The sequence below is a fragment of the Rhamphochromis longiceps genome, linkage group LG7 (assembly GCF_057381845.1).
Source record: "Rhamphochromis longiceps isolate RC_006_pf linkage group LG7, R_longiceps_female_GT1.1, whole genome shotgun sequence".
NCBI classification, from domain to species: Eukaryota; Metazoa; Chordata; class Actinopteri; order Cichliformes; family Cichlidae; genus Rhamphochromis; species Rhamphochromis longiceps.
In genome coordinates this window covers 50,218,665-50,244,369 of record NC_140563.1, presented here as the reverse complement: position 1 = coordinate 50,244,369, position 25,705 = coordinate 50,218,665, and the positions used below count along the sequence as shown (strand labels likewise).

At 40.7% G+C, this 25,705-nt stretch overlaps 1 protein-coding gene across 1 annotated transcript in view; it reads left to right on the top strand.

The window, feature by feature from the left end:
• The first annotated feature begins 4,249 nt into the window (after positions 1-4,249).
• Positions 4,250-25,705, top strand: part of hcn1 (hyperpolarization activated cyclic nucleotide-gated potassium channel 1) — a 71,986-nt gene continuing 50,530 nt past the window's right edge. The window contains exons 1-2 of the mRNA XM_085414099.1: positions 4,250-4,840; positions 10,916-11,339. Of these exons, the coding sequence (XP_085270225.1) occupies positions 4,485-4,840; positions 10,916-11,339 (780 nt within the window). The 5' untranslated portion in view covers positions 4,250-4,484. The remainder of the gene's footprint in view (positions 4,841-10,915; positions 11,340-25,705) is intronic.

The window sequence follows — 25,705 nt, the reverse complement described above, 5'->3', positions numbered from 1 at the left end:
TAAACTGCAACATACTGTATGTTAAAGTGTTTAAAACAAATTTCCATACGAGGATGGAAATCTTACTATTGATCTGTTCATATTCAATATGTGTGACTTTTTTTTTTTTTTACCTAAACATGATTAGATGTGTAAAGAAGAGTCAAATAAAATCTCAGAATAATTCGTTTTTACCCCGCTCACCAATTCTCCTCTGGCTGAATTATCGGACAGATTTGGAGGCAGGATGATGCCGTGAATTAATCATGAGGTTTGGACAAACCCAAACAAAGGTTTACTCCCAGATGAATGTGTTCCTCCATGATCCACAGTCTCCACCCGCTAAAGTTATTTGTGTTGTATTTATTCTCTGACATGTGAATGTGCCATCTGTGATTTCCACTTGTTCAATATCAGTATTACTTTAAGCCATAAATCTTATGCAACATTTTTCTCTAGCAGTACCCCTCCCTGTCCCATTAACTGTGTAGTTACACAAGCGTTGTGTAGTAGAAACAGTTGGCATGCCAGCTAATCCAATCCAACACTAACCCAGCTGAGAGAGAAAATGAACAAAAAATTAAGGGATGTCTGTTTCAATTATGATAACATTTGGATCATTGCATAATAATCCACTACCAAACATGCAAAATATCTGAGCTATTGTCCTCTAGTGATATACACAGCCAGCTGTGAGATTTAGTGTTTTGTTTTTTTGTATTGACAGGAAAGGACTGGCTGCGTGGGTTCAGCTTGGGTATACAATGCCACGTTGTGTAAAAAAGTACAGTTTCAGGTGATACGAAATGCTTCTGACAACCACACTTAATTGGACAGCAGTGGCTCAGGCAGTAGAGCAAGAGGTCTGTCACTTGGAGGGTTGTTGGTTCAAGCCCTGGCTCCTCTAGTCTATGTGCCAAAATGGCTCATAGCACAAAGTATTGTGTGCCTGTAGAAAGCGTAGTTAGAGTGCTATCTAAGTAACTGTCCAATAAATTCTTTAAAAATATCAAGCAAGTTTATTTAGAATTAAAAAAAAGGTTAAAAATGTATTTTTCCTTCAGCAAAACAAAATTTTTTCATTAGAGTATATTCTGTTCAGAAAATGTTTGCATTCAAAATCTTAATTACACCCAATCAAATCAAAAGTAACAGAGGATGGGTACACAGTGTTCATAAAGAGATGGACATGGTCAGCAACAATACTCAGGTAGGCTAAAGGAGTTTTAAGAATGCTCATTTGGTAAGGTACCCAAAAAGTGCCAAGAAAATATAGCCTGCACCATAATTTGAGCACCCTGAACCTGGATGGATCCACGGATTCATGTTGTTTACACCAAATTCTGACTCTACCATCTGAATGTCATTAGAAATTTAGACTGCTTAAATCAAGTAACATTTTTTCAAACTTCTTTTGTATGAATTGGTGACCCTTTAGTGGTGTTCTGCTGCTGTAGCCCACCTGCTTCAAGATTTGATGTGTTGTTCTTAGAGAGCTGCTCTTCCTGTTTATTGACTTGAATCAACCATTCTCCTCTGACCTCTGGCTCCAACAAGACATGTTTGCCCAGAGAACAGGTGCTCACTGTGTGTATTTTGGGTTATTAATATAAGCACCTTCATGTATAAGTCCAGTTTTTCTAGTTTGTTTTTTAAAGTTAGAGGTACTTTAATTGATTTATATTCTTTTGGGTAGTCAACAGGGGCTTTGTTTAGGCTACTGGGTTAATAATAATAATAATGGATACTTTATTGATCCCCATGGGGAAATTACTTGTTTTTCTCTGCATTTGACCCATTCACTCAGTGAAGCAGTGGGCAGCCCACTAAGCAGGCGCCCGGGGAGCAGTGTGTAGGGACGGTACCTTGCTCAGGGGTACCTCAGGGTAGCCGTTAAGTGGATTCGAACCGCCGACCTTCCGATCATGGGGCGACCACTTTACCTACTGAGCTATCCCTGCCCCAACATGCTCAAGTGCAGGACTGAGCAGCAGCAGGTTGAAAACTATATCTAAAGCCAAGTCCAAGAGAGAATCCCGAGTAGGAAGAACAAATCAAAAGCCGAAAAGCGAATCAGAGAAAGTAAAGAACACAAGGAGATTAAAACAGATGGAAAGGACTATTCGTACACACAGGGTAATCACGGAAGTGGAGACAACTTGGGGATATGAGACACAGGTACAGGCCAAAACCCCCCCCCCCCAAAAAACAAACAAACAATATTTAAGTTAGATACTGGAGACAAATTTCAAAGTAAAACAGAAAATACCAACAAAAAACATCCCCCAAAAAATAGAAAGACAAGAGAACGTACACTGAATGCAACACAGAGGCACGCTGCCTTGATAACCTTCTAATGTGACCATTTCTGAACAGTAACAGTAGCAGTTTAGTAACTTTAACCTAAACCATGATTTCTCATGAATCTAATAAAACTGTATTACCAGTTAATACCATCAGAAGCCTGTTTTATATTATGTTCATGGTAATTAATGATCCTGGTATAGTGAACAATGCAATTGGGGACTGGAGCCATGTGAAAATAGCTTTAATGCATTTATAGCATGACCAGTGTATAATGGCCAGTGTCTCATAACCAGTCATTCTTATACTTACAGGAGTACCTTTTTTTCCTAACAGTTCTGCACCCGGTCAAAAATGTACATAAATGGACACACACACACGTACACATATGTACACAGTACCTGAGTATAAATATGAAAATAAATGGATGTATTTGTTTGCCCATCTGTATGTGTGTGTTTATTCTGAAATATCTCTCATTCTTAGACCTATTGATAGTGTGGAAATTAAGAAAATCTCATTTCATGCTGTGAGTCTGACATGAAAATCACAGCACTAGATTTTCCCACGCATAAGGCAAAATTTCATCCTTCACAAAATATCCTGACTCTTAGCAGTAATGTCTAAATAGCGTTTCCATGGCAGATGGTTTGTGTGACAGGCTGACCTGCAATTATGCCATTAAGGGGGAAGCCACTCCCTGTGCTCTCTCACTCTTTCTGCTTCTCTTCATCCACACTCCCAAGCGAGCAACCTATAAAACCACAACTACTCACTATTTCCTTTTATTAATGAATAACCCAAATATTCTTTTGATCAATTATTTAATGATTCGGTCTTAACAATGTCAGAAAAAGTGACAAAACATGAACATTTTCCAAACTTGATAGCTTGCTTTGCAAATAATAAAGAAATGTATCATAAATTTGGATGTAAAAACAAACAAACAAACAAACAAACAAACAAACAAACAAACAAACAAACAAAACCTAATTCCGATTAGAGTACGATTAGCTGATCAGAATTCCTTTTAATTGGTTGGCTGCTTCTGTAGTTTCTGTATTGCTCCATCTACTGGCTACAGCCTCCAGTCTTTACAATCCTTCACAAAAATTATTTCTGCACTTTATTCTATTATTTTCCCACTGCAATGTAATTCCAGAACTCAGACTCACATCCTTTCTTTGGTCCATCTTCTTTCTTGTCTATTCCTCATCCCATCTTTACCTGCAATCCTTGAGATTTATTCTGGATAGAGACCTAATTCTAGGAGAGCGAACCACGGTTCGCATAATTAGAGAAAACACCTTTTGGAAACAGCATGAGTGGAACAGTTGGTCATCCCTTAATTTGCACAATATGTCAGAATGCGCTCATTAATTCAGACGTTACCTAATTCACTACAGAATTCTCCTACATAGAGCAGATCATCTCTTTGTGGAGCATATAAAAGCTCTGGTTTCTACGCAGCCTGTACGTCAAGTTTTTAAATAAAGCAAACTGCAGCAGGTAGTTACAGGAAATGTTGGATCAAGTTCTGCAACACCTTAAAAACTGCGATATCCACAAGATGTTTAACTTAATGTGGCCGGTGGCACCTACTTTACAATCTGTTTCATCCAGTTGGCTTCTACTGTAACTTCTCAGCAGGAAGCAAACCAGGTGCCAGGCGAACCACAGGAAGCACCTAATCTATATCGGTTTATTAAGAAATAAAATAATAAAACCAGCCCTCATTAACTTGTCATACGTGTGTTTTTTCTTCTACAGCAGCGGCTTCCCCCTGCCGTGTGTGAAACTGTTGGCAAAGGAGGGGACTGGAGACGGAGGTGGGGGGTATCGTCAGCCACATTATGTAAATAAGGTGCAAGAGCATGTGCCAGTTAAACCGCAGTGTCGTGCGAAGTGAGATGAGGCACAGGCTTTGGACGGCAGAAGCCGGGGGCCGTCGGTAGATGGCGGTAACCCAAGAAACCTGATCCACCGGGTTCTCGGCCACTCTGTCTCAGTTTGCAGCACTCGCGTTGAAGGCAGAGGAGCCGAACAGTTTGAAGGACATCAAAAGAAACAGGAGAGCTCGCGGCGCGTCCTCTCGCTCCCCCCCCCCCTCCCTCTCTCTCTCTCGAGCCGGAGAGGGAACGCGTAGTCTCAGAGAGAAAACAGAAGAAAACCCCCCAGAAAACGGGAAAACTAAGAGCGCCATGGAAGACAAATCGAATTCGTTCTCCAGCAACAAGGAGGAGAAGGCGGATGGGAATAATGTTTTTCAGAGGCAAGACTCGATACAGAAAAATAACACGGGGAGCCAGAACATGAAGGACCATGGCAACTCAGTGGGCTTCAAGGGGGAGCGGGAAGAGACCATGGTTGGTTTTGATGATCTGGAGGGGGCGTCCAGGCAATATGGTTTTATGCAGAGGCAATTTGGGGCCATGATGCAGCCCGGAGTCAATAAGTTCTCCTTGCGTATGTTCGGCAGCCAGAAAGCTGTGGAGAAAGAGCAAGAAAGGGTTCAGACGGCCGGATACTGGATCATTCATCCATATAGCGATTTTAGGTAAGGGCTGGAATAGACACCTGCTCAAACCCCCCTCCCCCTCCCCTTTATTTTATCCACCCTCACTGTCACCCTAAGGTCTGCAAGCTATAGCCTCCACTTGTTATCGCCACTCTCTCACACACAACCTGGCCCAAAGCGCATACGCTAATCTACCTCTGTATTTAGGCAATCAGGCTTCCGCTGTAGGGGAGGGGAGGAGGGCTTCTGTCAAAATGTGCTCAGTGATTGTGTGTGTGTGTGTGTGTCTGTGTGTTTCATTGCGGCATTTTTAGTGTTATTATTATTATAAGAGAAAAGGGAGGGACGCATTAAGGCTAAAGGTGTATCAGTGAAACGTCCTTGGATAAAGGATGGTGAATGTCATGATTGGAGAACACACACAGAGCTCAGCCCTCCTGACTGCTTCACACCAGCGGCGCAGTGGCAGCTTCTCATTGCGACACATTCCCTGCTCGTATAGGGGCGACCGTACCTGGACACAACGTGACAGTGCCATTGCACCATCGGCGGTTGTAAACATTTCTTTGTAGGCGGATGTGAGCCGATGGGCCTGCGTGCATAAAGGGAAAAAATGCACAGAATGCGGTAAAATCGTGCAGGGAGACGATTAAGGAGAAGATGGCCGTGTTTTGAATTAATTAGTAACAAAAAAATCTGATCTTCGAGTCTTATCAGAGAGTTTTTACATGCATTTTTTAAAAACTGACTTGAATGAGGAAATGTGATGGAATGTGTTTGTTTCAAAGGAACCGCAGAAGGATCGTGCCACACTTCCTTCCTCGGCACCCACTAAATGTCATAGTGGTTGATAATTTGGATTTGGTCTTTGGTTTGTGTAATTTATTTATTTTTCCTCTCTGCTGCACCAGCTCTCTGGCTTTATTGCAGCAGAGAGTTTGAGTTTCAGACCAGCTGCCTCCAATTTGCTTACATTTCCATACACAGTAAACAAATGAATCCAGGTAAAGGCGGTACGTGCTCACCCCCCCCCCCCCCCCCCCCCCTCTCTCTCTCTCTCACACACACACACACACACACACACACACACACACACACACACACACACACACACACACACACACGAGCTGCGTGTTTACAGTTTACATCTTCACCAATTAAGCATCTCATTTGGTCCACCCTCTGCACCAGTGTCACCTGGCACAGCTTGGTGGTGAATATCATCCCCGTTTTCCGTTGTCGCAACACGTAACGTGTCGGGGCACGTTGTCGTCCCCCCCTCGGCTCCCAGTGCCTTGAGCTTAGAGCTGTCCATGGTCCTGAACTTAGAGCAGGCTGCAAAAATGCAGCGCTCCCTTTTTCTGCAAGGCTTTCTTTTGCTGCTGATTTTTTTTTACATACATTTGTTGTGATTAATGAGATACCACATGGTACTCACGGTAGCGCTAAACTCTATAAATCTTCATGCCCCACCCCTTGCAAGATCCCCCCCGCCCTTCCATGCATAAGAATAAAGATAACTAGGCTATCATAGCCTCAGCCACACAAAGACACTGGTATGCGTTTGCCCCTCTGCAGACACAGATGGACAATGATGGTAGGCAAGGATTAGCACAACACAACAGTCAACGAGCTTAACAGACTCAATTATGTAAGAAGATTGACCCCCTCCAAAAGATAGCCAAAGGGTATGACCAGAGCAGTTCAGTGAAATGGATACCTGTTCCACAGCTGTTAGTGAGTCAAGAGATTAATTAGTGGTCCCAAAGTGAATGGGCTGCATTTGTTATATTTGAGGAATTTCAAAAAATACAGTGGGGATTACAATGAAAATCAGCAGGAAAAAAAGGCTCTGTAATGAGAACATATGTGTGATTGCTCAAGCAGACTGGGCCTTCTTCTTTCTGCACTATTAGAAAATGTTTGTCTCACTCACGCTGGCAGAGGCCCCCTAAGGTTACTTCCTCATGACATTTTCCAGAGGGCTGTTTTTCAGAAGACGCTCTTGTCCTCCAGACAGTGCAATGAAACGACCCCCTTCTAGGCCGCTGAGACCGCCTCCTGGCTTGAAAGTGCTACCTTGAGGTTTTCATCCCAGTTTGTGCCCAGTTTGTGGTGGAAGAGACAAGGCTGCTTCTTTGTTGCACGTGGCTCCATGTACTATTTCTTGGAAGCAAATCTTCCTCTCTCATTTTTTTCTTCTTTTTGCTAAGAAGTCTTCGTCACTTGTTCGTTAATCTTATACTGTTACATACTCTCATCTTAATGTTATGTGAGCAAAAACAAAAGACACAAAACACTATCTTTAATGAAAAGCATTACGTAAGTACAGACCATGAATGACACCAAGCATTCACACGGGCTTTATATTGCTTTGTCGAGGGTTGAAACTCAATATTCAACATATTCTTTGTACACAGTAGCTGCTTAAAGATTTATGGCAGGTTAGTAATATTCATTATTAATAGATTTTTGAGAGGGCCCATGCACGGCCTCGCGCACCTCTGGTTTTGCTAAAGGTGGCTTTGTCATGCTCCATATGCTGTTGTTCAAAGACGTTGTGCAGGTTTTAAGCCTTTTCAAAGTAAATTCTCATGTTGCAGTTCTTTTAATTAACAGAATGAATTGTAGAGTCAACTGTGTTTCTTTCAGATAGTCTATACTCTAAAACCTGCATTCTTCTGAGTGGTTAGAGGCAGAAATTTTACAGTGTAGCTTTACTACCCCTAATTTATTTATTCCTAATTTAACAGCCTTATTAAAAAGAAGAAAGAGGCGAGTAAAGCTAGTTTAGAGTATTTAATTAAGCTTGAACAAATCTTTTCCCACATGTTCTGTTTTACTCATCTCGACATTCGTAGATGACTCTGACATCCTTTTTTTTTTAACCCAAAGTCTTTGTTTTTCTCTCTGTCTGAGGATGTGCCATGCTGTAGCACAGTGTACCTGCTACACTGTAGACTGGTTGTGCTGAGTAGGATCATGTGGACTTCATTGTGTTGCTTGGCAGGAGTGGGTCTGGCATTGATCATGATGGATCACTTGTTGTAAGAAGGAAACCTACAAGACAAAATGTGCTGGCTTGATTCGAGGAAGATTTTTTTAACTTTCTTGTGATTAATCTGCCTCAGCTGGATTATTAGAGGCTCACTGCTTCCCCCTTTGGGGTTCTGTAGCTTCCAGCTCTTGTTATAAGTGGAACATATTGTCTCAAAGTATTTTTTCAGCGATACACTCAAATCGCATACGCTTTTTTGCTAGTTCATGCTGCGTGAGTGACCAGAGCGCCACAGTTTCTCCGTTGCTGCAGATCTTACAGTGTTTGGGAAATGTCTCCCATTTTAAACAGTCACAACAGCAGCGTGTTATAGCATTCAGACCAAGCTTTTTAAAATTGATTGTAAACTCGGGATAAAAGATGATTAGCAGAGTACACATTTCATCTGGATGTGAATCCATAGCTGGGACGGGACTTGAGTGCTGAAATGGGCTGGAAGGGGAGGCTGTACTCCGACAGCACCGGGTGAATGTGGAAGTAGAGTACTTTAGCTGGAATCCATTGCTAGTGTTGGTGCCGCAGTTACAGTTAAGTGCACTGCACTCCCTTACTGGTTTAGTTGCGGTGCTTTCTTAGAAGTGGCACATTAGACCAAAAGCTTAAGCTTAATGCAGTATCAGAGCTGCCTCTGTGACTAGGTCAGTAAAACCAAAAGGAGCACACCTGCGTTGGTGTTACCATAAATAAAAAAATGTTTTTAGCATTTAAACTTCCAAATTAGTATTTTCATTATTTCAGTCTGATAACTTAACTTAAAATGAGTACTTTATTACAGAAGCAGAATACAGTTAGACTATGGTACCTTTGAAGTTACATACTCTGTTGTTTTTGACTTTGGTATGTGATGAGTTACATGTAAACTCTAGTAGCATTGGGGTTTCACTCCCTTTGACAGATTTCTTGTATTCTTCTGATGACGAATATTTCAAGGTTGCTTAATGCTTCTTTTATTTGAGAAGTGAAGCACAATGTTTAATTCAACAGATATGTGGGTGTCTTAGAGGTCATGTACAGTATAAATACCACCCACAAAAGTCACAATAGAAATATAAATATGTTAGAGATGTGGGAACTCTGTCAACATGAGTGGAAAACATCCAAATTCAAAAAGTGATTCAACTTAAATTCTGATATTAAAATCTGTTTGCTGAAAGCAGGAAAATAAAACATCTTAGTTCACAGGGACTAGTTTTTTTTAATCTCCAAATTAACAGACTGTACATCTTGAACTCACATTTTTGTGTATTATTTATTATTTAACTATTTTTGCTCTACCGTTGTTCTCTTTTTTTTTTTTTTAGCTATAAATGTTTGTGTTCATTGATATTATACAATCCTTGATCCCCTTAGATTAAAGTTGAAAAAGATTAGTCATGGCAGCCTCTTCTTTAACACTGAAATACAGTATAAACAATTACAAGAAAAAAAGTCACACACAACATGATGTATCAGGTCAATAAGCATCAGCTTATTGAAAGGTTGATATAATGACACACGTGCTAAAAAGCGTATAAAAGCACAGCTTTCGTATGTTTTTTTTAAATGCTCTTATTACTCATAATGCTATAGCTCGGTTCTAGTGCGCATTGTACTTGTTGCGTAACTTTGTTGTTATTGTGCTGACCTGAGAGGACTCAGTTTGCATCATGGTTTAGCATGAACTCAACGAGCTCAGCAGTTCAATATCTGCTGGGGTAAAAATACCTATTGTGGACCTTATCAGCCACCTCAATGTTTAGTTGAAGAGAAGACAGTTATCAGACATGTGATCTGTGGGTATTTATAAAGCCAAGGCCTCGGCTTAATTTATTGAAACAGATCCATTACTGGGTGGCAAGTCTGCCAGACAGGCATCCGGCCAGCCAGTTCATTTCTACCTTCAACAACAACGTGATGGTCAGCAAGGCAGAGCAGAGGCAGGCACGGAGCGGGGATAACGTCAGCGGAGAGTTTTTAGAGTGAGATAGGATTGCTGAAAGCATCTATTTTCATTCATGGTTGTCTGGCCTTTACTCAGGGCCCAGAACACTTTGTGAAAAGAGCAGGGTGCTGATGAATTACTTCTGGCTCTGTTCATCGAAAGGCAGAGGGCAGGGACATTAACACAGCCAGGAAGGATGGAGAGGGTCTCAGTCTAAAGGGCCCTGAATACATATAGTAAGTGATAGCAGTACATTACTGGATGTCCTTGAATCGTAATTAACTTTGAGCCCGAGAGTTTTGGTACGAACTCAAGTATATACTTCTCGGAGCGAGATCTTAAGCTTGCATGTATGAGCCTTTCCAGATCTGAGCTGAAAGATTATCTAATATTGTCGGCTGTTTAGATGTTGCATGTTATCTGCTGATAGCAGAAGTGGCAACGTAAGATCTTTCAGGCTGTGTACCTTTGCAGGCTGAAGCACTGGATAGGCTGCAGTGAAGAGTTTCATAGGCAGTGACTGATGTCAGAAGGTGACTACTACTGACTTTTATAATCCCCTTACCTCTCTGCTTCCCACATGAAGTTGGAGTTGGAGCAAACTGGCGTTATAGCTATCGTAATGAAACTTGTTTCACACTTTCCCTCAGAGTGAATTGAGTTATCGCTGATACGTAACCTTTTAAATGTTCTAATAAAAGAACGGGATGTAGCTTCGTGCTCTTGAAGCGTATCTTATTTGTAGGCAGCAGAGTATTTGAGCAAGTTCAGATTGAATAAGAGGCCCAGCTAATGTTAGAAAGTCATGTGACCTGACACGGTAAATACCGTATTTAAATGTCAGAAGAGAGCAGAGTGATCGGGCATTTTTTTAAGCAGAGCTTTATAAATCAACATTGTGCAGTGCTCCTCTTTTCTGGGACTGTTCTTCCTTTTCATAAGACATGTAGTGACAGAGTGAACAGTCACCTCTGACCGTATGCAGTGCACTGGGATAAACAGAATTATACATATAAACAATATCAGCAGAATAAGCAGAAAAGAAGCATGATTTCTTTTCCCCTGTGGACTTCAGTTTTGTGGCTACAGCATGTTTTATCGCTTGCATTACTCATTTGTTTCGGTTTTTCCACAGGTTCTACTGGGACTTGATAATGCTCATCATGATGATGGGGAATCTAATCATCATTCCTGTGGGAATAACCTTCTTCTCAGAGCAGACTACCACCACCTGGCTGGTCTTCAACGTGGCTTCGGACACCATCTTCCTGGTGGACCTGGTCATGAACTTCAGAACGGGGATCGTCAATGAGGAGAGCTCAGAGATCATCCTAGATCCCAAAGTCATCAAGATGAATTACCTGAAGAGCTGGTTCGTCGTGGACTTCCTTTCCTCCATTCCAGTGGATTATATATTTTTGATAGTGGAGAAAGGCTTTGACTCAGAGGTATATAAAACAGCTCGCGCCCTGCGAATCGTCCGCTTCACCAAGATCCTCAGTCTTCTGCGTCTGCTAAGACTGTCCCGACTCATCAGATACATACATCAGTGGGAGGAGGTGCGTATATATTTGTCTTTGTCACATAAATTAACAAAGTTGTGTGGTCTCTTACTGTGATTGGGTGGGGTCCTTGCTTGGGAGTTATCTACTTATCTGTAGGTAACTAGTGTAATCAGTTTCAGTTCACTGATGTGTGAAATTAATTTGAAATGTGAAATCAGAGCAGATGCTTTTATTAGGAGAAAAATACAACACGTCAACCAGGTAAGGAAATCCCAAACAGCTGATTCTGTTCATCTAGACGTAGCGTTTTCAGAGGTAAAGCCTGACCAGAGACTGGAGAAGTTGGATGAGTGATGAAACGTTTCGCCACTGAAATCACTACGTCCAGATGAACAGAATCAACGTTTTGGGAACACATTTAACAGTTTACCATTCCAGTGGTCTCCAGTGTAAAAAGATGAATCTGAGGCGTAGTGAGCAACCTTCTTAATAGTTTAACTGTAGTGGATTTTGTGTAAATATCACAAGGTTATACCCAAAGGACATAACAGAGAGTGATGCATTACTTACCCACTATTGAGTCACTGCATGTCTCAGACTTTTTCCAACCTGAATCCAGTGTTCTCATCCTTCTCCTAAGGACTAAGTAATTACACGTCATCGTGACCCTGTCATTTCAGCTAGTGGATCCAGTTTAGATATCACGGCCAAAGTCATTACTGTGTGTACGATTTCGTAGTTAAAATGTAAATAGGTGAACATAACGCTGTCATTTTTAATCAGCTTGACTCCCTCTTATTTTAAATGTCCTTGCAGCAAAGCGTCAGGGACACGTTCCTCCCTTATTGTTACACGTGCTGTTAGCCATGCTGTTTTAGATTGTTTGATATGCACGGAGTGTATTAAAAATATATCAGCAGCAAGAGGAGTGCAACAAGGCATAATGTGCTATGTGCATGGACTGTATGTAAAAGATGGATGCAGCCTCCAGGTTTGAAAAGTGGAGTAAATTTGTATGAAGGTATACGGGAAGGTTGTAGAGAGCAGATGACGCTGCTTGTTCATGTGTCATTTAACAGTTCGGTAAGCACATTCTTAATTAATCTAGTGTCTCATTTGCTAGCTTCAGCCCATCTTTATTACACAATATTGTATATAAGAAAGTGAAAAGGAACTTTTGTGTTATTAATTACTTTGGTGTAGTATCTATATCCATGGGGGAGGTCTTTATCTGAGGGAAAGCTGTAAAACTAATGAATGAATACAGTTAGAAGTCCAAAATTGATCCTGCCCTTCACATTTCCAAAGCTTTCCAGTGGGCCGGATTAGAGTCTTTGCGCGTCCAATTCTGGCCCGCAGGCTATATATTTTACACCCCTGCTATAAACCAATCGATGACATCACGGTGGCCACATCTGGCTTTTATATAAAAGCTGCTGTTGTGCCCGTGTAAACATAAGCTCCAGTCAGAACTGTGCCTGATTCCTGGTACCCATACTACGGATCAGTGAACTTTTATAATACAGAAAAAGATCATCTTTCTGCTTAAGTACCAGCGAGGCAGCTGACTTTTAAAGTGTTTATGGTAGCTTATAGCTTTCTGTCAGTGTGTGCTTTAAAAATTTTTTATTATCCTTACTGTGTAATGTGGCATTTGAAAAACAAAACCATTATTCATGCTTCAGTAAAGCATTATTAAAGCTTTGCTGAATATGGTCTCTGGTTCAGGATTCTCACACACACATACGAGCACACATACGTCACACAACACACTCTGAAAGTGAGCGCACTATAGATGGTGGTTGCTTGGTGTTATTATCTTGGTATGTACACTATGTGGGAAGCTGATTGTGAGGTTCAGCGTAGTTTGCAGACTTGTATACATTGGGAGGATGAGACAACGTTGGACCAGGACAGAAGCATAAATATTCAGTGCTGCAAGGTTAATGAGAATCTGCAGTGAGGATGCAGGCAGCCAGTGCAGTACAAAGTACACAGGGATGTGTCATAATGCCTGGCTGCAACAGCACAGCTTACAGGCCTGCGCTACTCTCAGTTCATCTCTCTCACGTCATTCGTCTTTGCCTCCAATCGTTTCGCTGCTTATCAAACTCCGTGGCTCCTTCTTTCCCTCTGGTTCGCCCCCTTCCCCCCAGTTGCATGCCTTTTCTCACCCTCTCCCTCGCACGGCATGTCCTCCTTCGGCATGTTGTCTTTCTTTAAGACATGTCCAACCCCTGTGCACTTAAGAAGATAGTTTAGTATATGAAGCTTGCATCAATTTACTTATTTCGCTGTAACCATATTAAACGAGCACACCGAATAATAAAACAACGGCGAAACAAACACATCCACTGGAGATGCGAGAGGGGAAGAAAAGGCACTCGGTGGAAACATTCCAAGCTGTCGTAACATGTTAGGTGTGGGATGCAGGATTAGAGCTTTAATGGAGGGACGAATGTAGTCTCCTGCCATTGCAAAGATTTTCAAGCTGTGAACGTTCGTTACGTCAGCCGTGGGATGGACCCAACTAGTTATTCAGTCAGTTTCTACAATAAGTCATCCTCCAAACTGTATGTCCATCCGTCATTCCTTCATCTGGTCTTTGCTCCCTCCCGCCCTCTTCACTCTGTCACCATCTTCTCCCTCCATCTGTGGAGTAAAGGAGGCTGTTATTTCACCAGTGCTGGCTGGCCATTCAGTCTTTTTTCACTTTTCCATCACTGCTAATGTCCTAGTCACGGTCTCTATCAGAGAAAACCTATTCTTATTCTTTAGGGTTGTTACCCTCCTAAAATCTTCATTTTTAGTTCAGAGCGGAATTTTCCCATTTAGCGTGATCGATACTGAAACTGTATCTAATATATAAAAAATGAGTCTTTGGAGTCACCTGCAGGTATGTCTGAATGATTTAGCTGTGTAATTTGTCAGTAAATACTCCACTTTCCTTTATTAAAAGTGCTTGTGGCAAGAAGGATCCTGATACAGGCAGTTTTGGTGGATATCGGGTATTATGGTTGCAGTAAAACAGTTGAACAGCTACAGTATTAGGACCCAGTCAGGACCTGACGTGTCTTATTTAACAACTCGCACAACTGCCAGTCATTAGAAAGACATTATAAACTCCACTTCGATGACTCTGCCTGTGCCAGTTTGGAAATGTAATAAAGATGGAAGAAAATTAATAAAAAATAGTAAAAAAAAAATACCATTACTAGTGTTTCATGGCAACAGATATTAAGACTTGGTAGCTGAAAAGACGTCTACTTGTTCAAGAGTGCATGCTGCTGTTTGTACTGTATCCAGTTGTCTGGTTCTCTGTGTGTTTTCTAAATCATTCATCATGTGCATGTGCAAACATAATTATTACAATGTGCAGTACTTAGGGAAATTGCAGTGTACAGCGTGAAGGTCACGTAGAGCAGTAAATTCTGTGTGCTCAAACAATCTGAGTGGGGACCAACCAAAGGGAAGCTTGTGCACTTTTTACACATGTGAAAGTAACTACTGATCTTTCATACATTCACATCAGCAGTGTTGGTCAAGTTACTTGAAATAGGAATTAGTTACTAATTACTTTTCTAAGAAAGTAATCCCATTACTTTACTGATTACTTATTTTCAAAATGAATTAGTTAATTTATTACTTTGTTACATTCCTGTGGCAGCGTGCTCGGTGCTTGCTAAGATTTGAAGATTAATCTCTCCTGCACTCCATATTGTCCACTCGTACATCCTTGTCATGAGACACTCTCATAAAATCACGGTTTAGTAACGCAGTAACGCGGCATGCTTACTGGAAAGTAACAGTAATCGAATTACTTTTTTGCAATATTAATCCCTTACTTTACTTGTTACTTGGAAAAAGTAATCGGATTACAGTAACGCGTTACTGCCCATCTCTGCACATAAGTGCTAAAAAGTGCAGAGCTAAAAATGTAACTTTCTGCTCTGCTTTTGTCCACGTGCCTAAATGCACTGAGGCGCTGCCACGTGATTGGTTGATTCAGCACTGTGCCATTCATGATGTTAAGAAATCCTACAGGTCGTTATTTCCCATAAACAGAGGATTGGGAAAACTACAAGTCATCTAGCTTACCTCTCAACTATAGTGCCTCATTAGGGAATTACGTGTAATTACTAACAATTTAACAACTGAGAAATGAGAAGAGTTATCTGGTTATTTTACACCTAATTTCACGTGATTTTTTTTTTTTGTTTTAACTTTCAAGGGCATTTTGCCCCCTGCTCCTATTCATTTCTAACCCTGCTTCTCTTATGTTTCTCTTATTACTTCATGCCCTCACAGACACAGAGCTAATTATCCCAATGACCTTAAAGTCACAGTAGTGTTTTTTTTTTTGTTTTTTGCTCTCTCAGAATGTTGGCACCTTTGGATATGTGCTAATGTCAGACAGATCTTAATGACGTGTATTACAGGGAAATGATTTATATACTATCCTATTCAATGCTGGTTTTAGTTTGTTTTATTTAATGAAAATGTAAAAGGAGACTAAAAGGATAACATTTTTAAACTGCTGTAGAAAATCCCCAGAGCTCCCAGTGCCACATCTGGCTTATCACAGTCACCAGGCCTCCCGCCAGATCCCAGCTCAAGCAGGAGGGCTCAGGTTGGGCTTGTGGCAACATACCATCCCCCAAGGGGAACTGTACCCTTTTTGAGGGTACCAGACAAAAACAAAAACAAAAAAACCCCCCAAACATCTGTCATACAATATTTATTGTTTATTGTATATTTAAAATAGAATAAAAAACTGTTGTTGGTTGTATTATGAAAACAAAACTGCCACTACTCCTGTTGCTGTTATGTGACCTAAGATATTAAATAACCATTACATCTGTGGTTAAATAGGCTTCAGTTTTAGCACAAACCCCCCAACTTGTATGTGTTGTATTTGTCGTACCTTTTGCTGCCCTCTTTGGCCAGGTCTCTCTTGGAAAAGAGATTTTAATCTCAGTGATACTTTTTACCTGGATAAGTAAAGGATGGGTCGTGGTGTACGGTACAGTGGAGACTATATAGTAGTATCTATGTTTTCAGTACTTGCTAGTAATGCATCTGGATTGCTGCTGTTGACACGTGTGTGCTGAGCATCCACATATGTCATGACCAGCGTTGACTTTGCTGCCCTGAGCTGCCTTCAAGCCTCTCCCTCTCCTCTTCTGTTACTTTGATCTGTTGGCTGATGGCGTCCAAGTGCTGAGACACTAACCAGCTGCTTGTAGGAAGCGTCAGCTCCCATGTGCACCTTCACTTTGTCGTCACTGTAGTCACAGACTAATAGTACAACCTGTTTCTGTGAGTATCCGTGTTACTGAATAAGTCAAATTGTCCTTTTATTTGCCTTCTAAAAACATTTAACCTGGTATTATTAATAATGCACTTTATCTGCAAACACTGCTGGTTCAGGCTTTTTAGTTGCATACTTTAAAAACAAAAACAGTAGTATCTGCTACAGATGACTGCAGAACGTGATGCAAGTGATCTGATTAATTAGAATCTGCCTGTAGGGATAGAGATGTCGTCCTAAGCAAAGGTGCTTAATTCACTGTCGGTAAATTGATCTGAAATGGGAGAAAATGTGAGCCAACTGACCCGAGTATCCAGTTCACTGAAGAAGAGGCTTTAACTACATTTCCCTGGCTATATTTGGTCTCCACTGAAATATCCCATGCTATTTGTATGACAGCCTGACAGCATGCCCTTTTATACCCTGCCATCGTCAGACAAAATATGTGAACGCACTGATGTTTGTCAGTTTGTGTTTACATCAGTGGCTTATGTTTCAGTTTGATCGGTATGCTAAATTAAAGCCAGAGCAGATCATCGGACCTCTGTCTGTAGCTCACTTCAAATAATGCACAGTAAATTAAACACAGGCTCACAAACAAACAGCCATGCCAAGTATTAAGTCAGAAAACAGCTTAACTTTCAAAAATTAAATATTAGCCAATTTATTTGATTAAATGTGTTTAATATCTCCAAATAAACATATGAAACATAAAAAAAGAAGGCATCTTTGCTAGATAAAGGATTCTTTATAAACAGCTGAATATTGAACTAAGTGCTACAGGCACTGAAAATTAAGATATAACCTTCTTAGTGATGAATAGAAACTGACACGAGGTACTGAAACAGTAAGGTGAAAAAGGCCGTAGTGTTCTGTGAGCCATTGTGTACTGTAGTCTGCCACGATAGCAACAAATAGTTTGGTGCCAAAGCAGATTAGTGGGACTGTGTTTGCAGAGTCCCGTGGACCCGATTCACCTGTCTCAGAATAGGCAATGCCAAGTATTCGGTGCCTTAAGGTCTCTGCCCTGGTGTCATGCAGGGACACAGGTGCATAATCGCACGCACACACACTGAAAGTGTGCTGAATCATAAAGCGCTGACTCATTTGTGAGGTTAAAAGAGAGATCATAAAGAGAAAAAGAGAGGAAACAAATAGAGGAAAGCACCGGGGGTGGGGCGGTGGGGGTTATAGCTTTCCATTCTAATACTTTGTTCGCTTGTTTATAAGATAAGATAAGATAACCTTTACTAGTCCCACACGTGGGAAATATGTTTTGTCACAGCAGAAAATGGACAGTGCAAAGTTATATAGCAAAAATGAGAGAACACTGGAATACAATAAGGATAAGATACTGTAAACAACTGTACACAATAGAATAGCATAAAATAAAATACTATATACAATAGAATAAAATAAAATAATATATACAATAGGATAAAAATAGAATACAAATGCTATATACAACAATTATTGTACTGACCCTGTTTTTTTCTGTAGTTACAGATGAACGATTATGCAAGGTGAACGAGAAATTAAACTGGATGCAGTAATGTGTTTTTTAGTACTTCTGATAAGATACATCGTCTGCCAGTTTGTCAGCAACTATCTTAAATAAAGACAACATGAATCTATAAAGAAGATATACAATCCTTTTATGACAGTGTTTACTGGAGGAAAATTAAAAGGAGCGTATCCTCATTACATCCTCTTAGTTACAGGACGCGCAGGCAATAGTGGCGAGGGACAGCTGCGGTTCTCTCCTCTGTGAAAGAGCAAAGGTACTGGCTGATGACGATGTACAAGTGCTTGATGTGATGTGAGAGTCTGGGAATTGTTGTGAGATTGTGTCATATCTACCAAATGTGTTCATTTTTATATGTGTATTTCATACCTGTGAAGGATTCTGATGTATGGATGCTGTACTAACTATTGCTACAGTGTACAGTATTTTTATAATACTTAATGCTGATGAACCAATAGCATGGATAGGATCACTGCAAATAAAAAATAGGAAAACGTGCACAATAGTATTGTTTATAGAGATGAATTTAACAGCATTAAAGCTTTAAAAGTGACAGCACCACTGAAAGTTGAGGCGGCGGAAGTTGAACCGTGAACATGTTCCAACTGTGGCGCAGGTGTGAGCTAGCCCAGATTTTCTGTTGGGCTAACTCAAGAAGCAAACATTGCCAAGGCTGCACAGCTGGTTGTTTATATTTAATGTCCCAAGATGAACAGGGGGCATTGATTTTCAAAGCACAAAAACACTCTGCTCTTGCTTATAGGTTCGGTCGAGGACACTGCAGGACAGGAAGACTTTGACAGCATACTTTATATGGTGCATCATAGTTTTCTGTGCATGTCATTTATCAAACTGAGCCAGCAGCTAAGAAACAGCTTGTGTGTGAAGTAAAGGAGGAGATGTGCTGTGAGGCTAGTTGATCAGGCCCCTGAAGATATTGATGAATGCATTAGCTTAACAGACATTTGAAAACAGAAGATTCACGTATTGCAGCTTTGATAAAACTGATGCTCATTGTGACTGCACCATTGGACTGCACCATGACATTTTGACTGGACATTTCTAGTCTGCATTAGGATATTGTTACATGAGAGTCTAGGGACTGCTTGGATCTAGGGTTCGGCCTCTTGAAACATATGCTTTAATGCTTTCTCTTTTCTTAACAGTGGCTCTTTTAGCTCAATCTTCTGTTATGCATTTTCCATGGTCAGAATAAAGTCATGTTGCCGATGGACTCTGCAGACTTTGGCTAAATTGATGACTAATTACATAAAAATGGCAGTGCTATTGTTTTTATGAATTGAATTAAAAACATAGACCATAAAGCATTTGCAGCATTAATGCAAATGAAGAAAGGCAACATAAACATGAAATAGCTACATCCTGTAAATCCAAATGCTGTGTTTATGAGGGGTGGGTAACTCATTTGGGAAACTTAGATTGTGGAGTAAGGTACCAGTGAGATTAATTCAGTTCTGCTCAATATCAATTTTATCTCTTTATAAACTGCCACTGGTAAGAAAATATGCTACATTTAAGTGACTGAAATGTGAAATCAGCGGAGCAAGTGCGCCAACATTTTATCACTAGCCCCAGCAAACATGCTGTTAACTCCATGAACTCCCTCTCGTGGTCTCTTTCACGGCATGCATTGCTTCCAGCTCCTTAATAAACTCTTTGGTTATCCCACGTACAAAGAGGAGTCACTGAGCTGTCATGGAAACCCCAGATCTCATCCAGAGCCAAGTAGAAAAAGGTAAAATTGAAGCTGAAGGATTTTAAATTTAAGCTAACGCTGGTACAATGCTTCAAGTGGCAACATCTATGTTAATATTGTACACGGTCCCTTTTCAAATAAAATCAAGAATTTTTTAAAAAGATTTTTAAAAAGAGACTGATATCCTAGAGCCACGTTGTTATGATTCGCCTGGAGAGGGGCAGGTTCTCAAATGCTTCTTTTTTTGCGGGGTATGTTAGCGCATTACACTTTGGAAAACTCCCCATCAGTGAAATGCTTACTGCTTATTGTTGTTATGGGAAATCACAGAGCTGGTCTTGACTGCTGTGTCCCTGGATGTGTGAAACTTGGTAAAAAGTCCTTGTTGCAGCTTTGCTAGTAAAGGTTTAACTGTACGTTCTTGCTCTGCATTAGCCAAGTTTTAACTCTGCTCTGCATGTTTAGTCCCAAGAGTGATTTAAATTGTCATCCACAAACTAAGCACACTGCTTTATCTCAGTCTTCAGTCTATATCTTATTAAAAACTTCTGCATTCTGCATTAAATGAATAACAACCTTCACGGTTAGCAAACCGAGATATCTCATTAAAGTTTGTGCTAATTCAAATACAGTGAAGCTGCATCCGCTTGCACAAACCTGCTTTTATTTAAAATATTACTTCTTACTTTCAAAACTATTAATAAATTAGCGCCAAGTTATCTTAGTGAACTTCTCAAACCACATACTCCTGCTAGAACACTCAGATCTGCCACTCAACTACTTCTGACCCAACCCAGATCTCGACTGAAGTCTCGGGGTGACCGTGCGTTTGCTCTGGCTGCCCCGGTACTGTGGAACACCCTTCCTCTCGACCTCCGCGCATCTGATTCCATTGCACTGTTCAAATCACGATTAAAAACCCACTTATTCAATCTTGCCTTTCCCTCTAGTTAATATTTCTTTTATGATTTTATATCACGCACTTTTATGCTCATTTAAATTCTTGTTTGCTCTGTACCTGTTGCTTTCCTATGTATTAGTGACAGTTATCTGCTTGCATATTTAGTACTTGCTTTGGTCCTATTTCTATTATCCTCCTCATATACTCTATTTTACTTGTTAAGCACCTTGGCATACCCTTGGTTTTTAAGTGTGCTTTATAAATAAAGTTTATTATTATTATTATTATTTTATAATTGATTAAAAAAAGAGCATTTCCCTTTGAAATAACCCAAATAGTAACCCATTCTGTGAGGAGGAGTTATCAAAGAGGGTTTGCTGGCTGAAATGAGAAAACTACACTTATTTTGTTTAATTGCCATTGACCTCATGCAGGCCGGTCAGGGATAACCAAATGGACCAGATGTAGCTCGGGGCCATACAATTCCCAAGTCTGGTTATAATAAAGCTAGCTAAATTAAGTGCTTGAACAAACAATATTGGATACGACTCTAAACCATGTGCATATTTTCGGTCCAGTGTTGATAACCATTTAGCCAGAGAACACTCTTCTCAGTCTTCTATGAATTCTTGCCTACAGTGTTTTCACATGCTTATTTGGACTATCCAAATCAAACCGTGTTCCATAGCATGTGGATGGGTGTCTTGCTATTGAAGGATCCACACATTTTGTTTTTCACTGGCATAAACACACAAGTGAACTCCACCTTGTACTGCAGAGCATGCTAGGTTTCTGGAGGCGAAGCAGACTTGTTTTGTGTTGTGTGTGGGTGTCGTAGGCTGCAGGCTGCAAAAGAGCTCTGTCACGTGTTTTCATGTGTGACAATGTGCCTGTCACACGTTTCATATTTTGTGTGCAGAGGGCCTTCTACTCGCTTAAATGAGAGCTTGAGCCCTTCAGACATTAAACATGTTAAATGATCTTCCCTTGCACAGACAGGGATCTTCTTAGCTTCGTCTCTTTCTTCCCATTTTCTCACACACAAATACACACACAAACAAGCAAGTCAAGTCCCACACAATAGCCTAATGGACTCCTCCAGTCCAATTTTGTCAAGCAAACAAAAATGAAGGACAGTGCTTCTTCCCCCTCCATGCTGTCTGTGTTCTTGTCCTCTCTGTTTTAAGACAAAGCTCTGACGTTGAATGTAATGTGCCTTGAACTGTGTTCTTGCTCAGCTCACAGAGGGAAGCTCGCTCTTGGCCCATAGGGTGGAAAATCCCAGATTGCACCGCTTGAAAGAACGTTTTCCTCCTTGTTCCCTGCAGATTTAACCAATTTCCCCTTTGCCAAGTCTCTCATTACTCCTTCTGTTGTTAGTTGGTCTTGTTAACTGTAGTAGACTGTTTCCAGTAAATTGCTAGACCATATGGTTTAGAGTACAGAGTTAATTGTCAGGCTCAATGATTTGAAAGCAGACAAATGTATAGTGCTCTGCGGCAGAGCTAAGATTCATTGAATCAGTCAGAGGTTTGGTTAGAATACAATATGCTGCAACATACATAACATATATAACATATTTAACAGCATACATATAAAAACAGAGGGATTATGGCAAATATGTGGTTTCAACACATGGGTTCTGTAAATAAAAAATACACAAGGTGTCATTCCTGCATATGGGTGGGTATTGATAAGGTTTTCACGATTCCGATTCCATTTTCGATCCTGCGACAGACTGGCGACCTGTCCAGGGTGTACCCTGCCTCTCGCCCTATGACAGCTGGGATAGGCTCCAGCGCCCCCCGCGACCCTGAAAAGGATAAGCGGAAGCGAATGGATGGGATGGATGGATTCCGATTCCATTTTCGATTCTGTTTAACGATTCGATTCTTTATCGATTCTCTTATCAATTCTTTTTAAAAAAAGAGAACACTAAGGTCGATTAGCTTAGAACTTTGTTTTATATCTTCTCTCCGCAATGCGGTGACGTCATTCAGGGCGACTGGAATCGATAAGGGAATCGTTTGCAAAAATGGCAAACAATTCCAAGGAATTGAAACTGTGGGAACCGGTTCTCAACAAGAACCGGGTTTCGATAGCCATCCCTATTCCTGCAGTATCAAATAATGAATTTGTGCAGCTCATAAACAGAACAGCAGGAGGGAGAGGGGGCCTAGGAAGCAGTGAAGTTAGATGAGTTGCAAATAGGGCAGAAAACTGAATCAAAATAATGAACCATCACACTGAAAATTTAATTCAGTTTTATTTATAGAGCACCAAATTACAAAACAGTCACCTCGAGGTGCTTTATATTGTAAGGTAAAGAGAAAGACAGAGAAAAACCACAGTTATCGACAACACATTCTGAACAAGTAATTGGCGACATTGGGAAGGAAAAACTCCCTTTTAACAGGAAGAACTCTGGCAGAACCAGATCCAGGGAGGGACACTGTGTGCTGTGCTGTGACCAGTTGGGATTGCAGGGATGGAAACAGGAAAAAAAGACACACTGCACATGTTTTGCTTTCAGGATCTGTAGCATTTTGTAATGTGTAAAACTAATAATGTGCTGCAATTACTGCAATACCACAGATGAATATTAGTTAAAAGGCACAATATGGGCCGTTAATAGCCCCTACAGATATTTGACTGATACTTAACAGCGACGTGTGTTGGTGTTAGTTTTCCAAGTGTTGTAATAAAATCTACTTTTGTGTGAATTGTAATATTATATACTTTCTGTTATGGCTATTTTGTAGCTGAATGACCTTTTTGGTTGTCGCAATTTAAGGAATGCCTGATAGATGCAGGCCCAGACGAGCCTTCTGGAGCATGATGACCTTTGTGTCTTCTGTTTGGTGTCCTTCATTTTGCTCCTCCAAAGGCTCAAGGACAGCCTGTCTGGGTGCTGATAGTGCACAAGCTCGCTTATCTCACTGGGGTATAAGACAAACTGAAAATGGGGATGACCATACGTGTTGAATCTGGAATATCCATAATAAATGTATCTGTATTTCATACTGCACGTCAACATCTCTTAACCAACAACTGCTGGCTGGTTTTACAGGTCGCTTTGTATCGTGGTGTCATTGTAAGCTGTGCACGATGTTCAAAATGTTTTATACTGCTCCGTCGGGAGTACTTCTGCTTATTGCATACTCTGACTCTTTTCATCTCTTACTGTTGCTGCCAGTCCGTCTCTCAGCTCAGCCTTTTATTTGATATAAGATATGAACGGACATGTCTGCACAGTAAAGACGGCAAGACTGAAAGCGACAGGAAACAGAATCACGTGTGTATTATTTTCAAACTACCAGCTGTTTCTGGTTATAATTCATAGTAATTAATACTTCCAATCACCTTAAACACCATACTCTTCTTATAATAGTTACAGCAGCACCAGAGCAGTGAAATAGAGATGCTTTTTATCCCAACAACTGTGGCTTATTTTTATCATAATTTTGTTTTTGAAAACACATCGTATTTCAGTATTTAGCAAAAAAGAAGTCCTGATTTCTGTTACCCCTCTCTAGAGTTCTGAGTAGAAAAAAGCTGTCAGCGAAAGCAGCTTTGATCTTCTGTCCTTTCCCATGGGATATCCCCTCATGGAGACTAGTTTCCCTCTGCAGTGTGCGCACAGTACAGAAAGTTGTCACATGACACATCAAGAATCCTCCAAATGATCTATGCTGGTTGATTGTCTCTGCAGCCTAACGCACTTCATGTGCTGTAAGCCATACTACAGTGTCTCCAGTGTTTCTATAAGGGCAACAAAGTCCATTTTTTCAGGCACAGGTACAAGGGTTCAAGGTTTGTATGTGAACAGTTACGTTTTTCTTGTCACTCGTTGTTTTGTTTCATTTTCACTTGCTTTTTTCATATGTTCAGACATAAACACTACTTAAGAACAGAAAAAGATCCTGGTGGCTAGGGCTGGGCGATATGACCCAAAATTCATATCTCGATATTTTTTAGCTGGATGGCGATATAAGATATATATCTCGATTTTTTTTTTTATAAAGCCATAAGTTAAGAACAAAAAGAGAGTTCTTAGTCACACTGTGTCCCAGATGTCACACGGGCACTTTTATTTACATACAGCGTAGATGTACATGAAGAAATTACTTAAAAATAAATTATCAGCATTTATTAAATAATCATGGTCCATAAATAAAAGAAAACAATCTTGTTTTTGTGCATAACAAAAAGCTCACAATTGTGCAGTCAAAATGTAAACTAATAGACGCTGAGCATAATAACAAAGAGACAGATTTCACAGCTGCACCACGTCTCTGAACAGGTGCCATTTGTGGTCCTTATACACACACAGTACGGTAATATTACATTGAAGCACAGTACGTATCACTCCGCGAGGCTCCTCCCCGGTAGCCGTAATCCTCCGACAATCCATCAAGCAGTGCAGCTCCGTAGCTTAGCAAAGTCATATTAAAACATTTTTGGACAGATTGCTGAGCGCTGTGTACCACATAAAATCGGTTCGCGGTCAGTAAGCACAACCAGAATTCATACATAAGGCGCACTGTCGAGTTTTGAGAAAATGAAAGGATTTTAGGCCGTGCAGCTCCTCCGGGCTGCATGTCGTTAGCGCGGTTAGCTCGTTAGCGTGGTTAGCTCGCTAACACGTTGACGCCGTCCAGCCCCACGCACGGGACGATCCGCGGTAACTCGCTAACGGAGATTTTCCGCTTTCATCTTGTCATTGCCTGCAGGTAAAGCTATGGGGGAGGCGGAGTTGTGTTCAGTGAAGGAGAGGCGAGGCCGAGTAACGTTGCGTAGAGACAAAAGTGGACGAAAGAGAGGCAAACCTGCGGCTCCACAAGTATAATTATAACGTAACATAGACTATATCGATATAAACGATATTGTCACATCTTATATCTCGTATGAAAATATATCGATATTTTAAAAAAACTCGATATATCGCCCAGCCCTACTGGTGGCT